The 5,244-nt window shown below is 30.2% G+C and overlaps 1 protein-coding gene across 2 annotated transcripts in view; it reads right to left on the bottom strand.

Annotated features, from left to right (window-relative positions):
- Positions 1 to 4,186: 4,186 nt before the first annotated feature.
- LOC100161681 (squamous cell carcinoma antigen recognized by T-cells 3) overlaps positions 4,187 to 5,244 on the bottom strand; it is an 11,549-nt gene continuing 10,491 nt past the window's right edge. For both annotated transcript variants that reach the window (XM_008183929.3, XM_001946210.5), the window contains exons 14-16: positions 4,750 to 4,883; positions 4,522 to 4,688; positions 4,187 to 4,462 (exon numbers count right to left, since the gene is read on the bottom strand). In XM_008183929.3, coding sequence (XP_008182151.1) covers positions 4,333 to 4,462; positions 4,522 to 4,688; positions 4,750 to 4,883 — 431 coding nt within the window. In that variant the 3' untranslated portion in view covers positions 4,187 to 4,332. The remainder of the gene's footprint in view (positions 4,463 to 4,521; positions 4,689 to 4,749; positions 4,884 to 5,244) is intronic.

The following is a 5,244-nucleotide window of genomic DNA, read 5'->3' as shown; positions in this document are numbered from 1 at the left end:
GCCAAAAAGTGTAAAAAATGAATACAAGGCTCCTGATACATTGTTACGATAGCAGTTGAAAAATATTAAAAATACATAGACACAATTATTTTGTATAAGCATTTGAAGTTGAAATTTTGACAAAATTTATCAAATTTAAAATTGAATAATTATTTTGTAGTTAAACAATTATAAAATGTTCAACTTTTATATCTAAGGATTGAAAATTTTAAACAAGATTTCACGTAAATATTTAATTCTGTTACCAAAAATTCTAAGAAATATATAAGCACAGTTTATTTTTATAGTAATTTTAGGTACGAATTTGGACGAAATTACATGTTAAAAAACCTAGAATAACTATTTTAGTTATTTTGTTTTAATTGTATAATATTATTCGTGGGTAGTTGAAACTTCTAAAGTATACTATTATACACCTATGATAGTATCACGGTTTGTTGTTGATGTATAACGCGTTATAAGTACCTACCTAATGGATATTGTGATATTCCTGTGTATATTATAGGTCAATTTTTTTTTAATACCATAGATATAAGTATATAATATGTCTTATACCTAGACTGACATACCGTCTCTGCTCAGAATCGTTTTTCTTATATACAGTGATATTATATCATTGAATTCAAATTTAATACTATATCCTTTATAGTATTATACAGTGACCCACTTGTAACCTACTGTACAGCAGAGTGACATCCACTTACCCACCTTTTTTTCACTCACTCATACGTCCGGCCCAAACTTTAAGCGGCTCACTGAGATTTTCTCGATAGTTCGCTTAACTAATCCGGTCCTGGCGATCATATACATTCATACAATAAAGCATACCCACTTCTTTAGTGCCTTTACACTTTGACGGACAGTATTTTGTTCTATAGGCATGCTTAATTTTATTGTGGCACTATGTGAACTTATAAATAAATGTTAATAGCTATCTATAATAATTCGTTTTAAATCGACAGTGTCTGAATACCCAATTTGCTTAATATGGGCAACACAACTTCTTTTTTCATAATAGAAACCATTGGAATCAGTGGTGTATTTAGGAATTTTGATAGGGGGGGGGGGATGAAATATATAATAATAGGTACACTCAATAAATACGAATATAATATACATTTTTAAAATCCCCTAACTTGTTGAGATTAGTGTAGATCAAGGTGAAATTAGAATTAACACAAATTGTATAGTACCTAATAACATTTATTATAAATTTATACTAACGACAATTCCGTGTTTAATACGATAAACAAAAAAAAAAGTTATAATACAAAATCCCGTTTTCTATTTTTTTGGATGCTCAGTTCATCGATAACCTTATCTGGCATGATTATTGTATTGACCGGTGACATGCAAATAAATCCAACACATTAATAGGACGCTACACACGTATGTGTTGTCTCCGTCTTACACAAGCACGACATAGCAAATTGTCGTACACTATTCTCAATAGTGTGCTGTTGGTTTTGATGGCGATAGGGTGAAATTACCTATTATCAAACTTTTAGTTAAGAACATTATCTGGGTCTTAGCGTGGGCGATTTTTTAATATTTAAATTTTCAAGCGAGATATGAGCATTTTTAATTTTTAATATTTCACATAGGTACCTTTATCTTTTTCGAAAATGAAAATATCGAAAAATCGCCCACTCTAAGACCCAAATAATGTTCTTACCTAAAAGTTTGATAATAGGTCGATTCACTCTAGTAAATAACAGCTAACTAACAGCTCACTAGAACAGTGAACGACAATTTCCTATGTCGTGCGTGTGTAAGACAGAAACAACACACGTCCTCTTATATAAGGGTCGGTATAACAATAGTTAAACTAATGTTAAACCGCGGAATTCGACTTATAACATTTCAACTATTATTGTAAAACGGGCCCTAAGTGTCTAGTCGGTTATAATAAGCAAAGTATATAATAATTACTATTTAATTTATAGTTATTATTCAATATAAGATAGGAAAATTGATAAAATATTTACTTCTGTCATACTATTTATTAGGTAAGACTTAATACTAAATAAAAACTTGAAAAACATCGTTCAGGTGTGTAGAGGTTGATCCAGGCAAAGTACAAAATATTTTCAAGAGTTCAAGAATATTTGGATAAACCTCTTTATCACAAACATCTAAAGCATGTAACCCAGAGGTGAATACAATGTTTTCAGTCACTAAACATAAACCCATGCCCTATGGTAAATCTATACAGTCTTCGTGGTAATTTTGTTTTATTTACCGACTATTTATCGGGTTTATTATAAACACTCATGCATGAAAAATAATTCGCAGAGAATTCAAAAATATAGTATGCCATACCACCATAAAGATATATGTTTTCATTTTCCGATATTTATACCACGAACGACTAGTGGCGTATAGTACCTATATCAAAGCGAAAAAATGACCACGGCTAGAACATTTAGAAAACAGATATAGGTACCTACTTAAAACTTAAAAGTAGTATCATATTGAGAAATACAGAAAATAAGTAAACTTAATTTTACAAAAAAAAGGTCAAGGGGGATCTACCCCCCCCTCCCCTCCGTAAATACGCCACTGATTGGAATTGTTACTGCTATTACAGTAATGCCACATTTGAAGGTTTTCAGAGTACTATAGCTGCTATAGCAGTAATTTTTAAACTGCCATTATACACAAAATGTATATCGTGGCAAAATGTATTTTGTCATGATACAATTACTGCAATAACGGTAAAATTGATCGACTGTCGAATATTTGTAGTGTACGTCAACATTATTTACCTATTTAATCAATATCTTATTTTTAATTTAATTTAAACGCCCTCTAGTTGTGCGCCGAAGCTGGTTTCTGGTACCGACGACTAAACCGCGAACTGATTCACTGTCATCTACCTAGTCACGTTAACGACAGATCGACTAGATATATAATGGGGCCCGAAAACTATGGAAAACGCCCTGGCGTACTCCGTCAGTCGCCGCATTGCTCTAATGTATTACCAATGATACGTCCATCGAGTGCCAGGACGTGGAAATGCGCGAGCATATTACCTCACACGTGAACATGGGGATGAGTTGTGCGCAAATGGAATGACTGTGAATTATAACGAATCGCCCAGGTTCTCTGCCCGTTTCACATTGATGACTCTGATCATACGTGATGTAACTTCATCATAATAACAACAAATATTGAGGAAATTTGATGGGCTGTCTGTGGTCCGTCTGATAAGTAGATCCTTTGACAAACTGACTTTTGACCATTTTGAAAATCTCTGTTATTATTTTTTTTTAATCCGGTCGTTTTTTTTTGATTAAAGAACCTCCGTAGATTCCTCCACCTTATAGAATGATCCTATAATGATCATATTATATATCTTGTATTATATCTAAGGTAACTATACTAAATACCTAATATAACTAGTAACTAAATTATTATAGTACAGGTTCAATGGTTGAATTTTGTTAGTGTTTGATTTTTTGTCATTATCCCATAACTGCTGCAGACTGTATGTCCATATTTGTTTTAGTAGACTTTTGAACATAAGAAGTTTGATGCCGGTGTATTGATTATTGCATAATACAGTTTTTATATGGTGGGTCCAAATAAGTCTTTGATTGAGTGTTAGACCAAGATAGTTAATAGTAGGAGAGGAATGGGTGTACCATATAGAGAAACATTAGGACACGGAGCCAGCTGTCCGAGGGTGAAGGTAGTGTGAATAGAATTGCTTTGGTTAACTTTAAAACGCCATTTGGTGAATCAGTTTTCCATATGGACAAGTTGATTTTGAAGATTTGTAGAGAACCGACGACGGTGAGAATATTATTTATTAGATAATATAATGAGTGCTATAAATACTGTTAAGAATACATCAAGGAAAATTAACAGTGGTGTAAAAGTTTATTCTGTGGTTAATACATATACTTAATTAAAATCTGTATATATATTTAATATATTATGATATAATTAGACTATGTGTGTTAAGATAAGACATATATATGTTTATATGAGTATTTTTTTTTAAAATTTAAACTTGATTTTATTTATGAAACTATAAATAGTTAATTTAAAAAGTAGATGGTGTTAAGATTGTAATGAATATTTTATAAATGCATCTGATGTTAAATAAAGTAATAATTATTAAGAAATAATTTAATTAAAAATACTCAAGTCTATTATAAAATAAAATAATTTGGTTATATAGAAGAAAGTGTTTTTTTTCTTTATTAATTATTTTCATACGATATAATATTAAAATGAAATATTTTTAATTATACAAAGATAACGTAAAAATAAAATAAAGTATTGTTTTTCTATTTTAAAACAAAAATTATGTTCAATAGCTAATTACTTGCTACCAAGCAACATTTTTCTGAAGTCATCATTATTTAGTGGAGTTTTATCATCAGCAGATGTTGATGCAGTTTGCGCAGACTTTTTCTGCAATACACTTGGTGTAAAAGATAGTTTTGCGCGGCTAAAAAAAAATACATTTGTATAAAAAAATATTATTGTATAAAATAAAAACTAACTTACCGCCCTAATAATAGAGGTGAAGCTTGTGATTTAAATTTAGCGACAGGAGGGTAGGATTTAATTTCTGAAGGATCTCTACGTTCTGGTGGCCGACTTAATGCTACTGATATAGTTCTATCTTTAATTATTGTGTTGTCTGTTTTTAACAATGCTTGAGCAGCTGATACCTAATAAAATATGCAATTAAATATAAGGTTATATCAAATTATTATACTTAAAATATTTTACCTCATCCTCAAAATCTACATAAGCTAATCCTTTTGAATGACCATTTCTAAATGTCACAACGCGAACATCTTTTAAAGCTCCATATGGCTTAAAAATGTTTTCTATATCAGTTTTTGTACAGGTGAATGGTAAACCTATGAAAAATGATAATCTTCTATAAATAATTAAATGCGATGATAATGTATTAAATGACATATAAGTTATTTCAATTTTTAACAACAAATAACATAGAATTTGTATTTTAATGTCTGAATTATTATAATTTATATTTTTTGTACCTGTAAGTTAAGAGGACGTGATACCCGCATGTGTTGTCTTCGTCTTACAAGTACATAACATAGCAAATTATACGCAAAGCAGAACCCGTGTAGCTCCGTTAGCTTAAAAATTAGAGTTAATTGACCTCTTATAAAATCTAAAGGTAAGATTATTATCTAAACAATCTCATGAACTTTTTATTATATTTTAATTTTTAAGCGAATTATGAGTACTTTA

The sequence above is a fragment of the Acyrthosiphon pisum genome, chromosome A1 (assembly GCF_005508785.2).
Source record: "Acyrthosiphon pisum isolate AL4f chromosome A1, pea_aphid_22Mar2018_4r6ur, whole genome shotgun sequence".
Classification (NCBI taxonomy): Eukaryota; Metazoa; Arthropoda; class Insecta; order Hemiptera; family Aphididae; genus Acyrthosiphon; species Acyrthosiphon pisum.
This window is presented reverse-complemented; position numbering and strand designations above follow the sequence as displayed.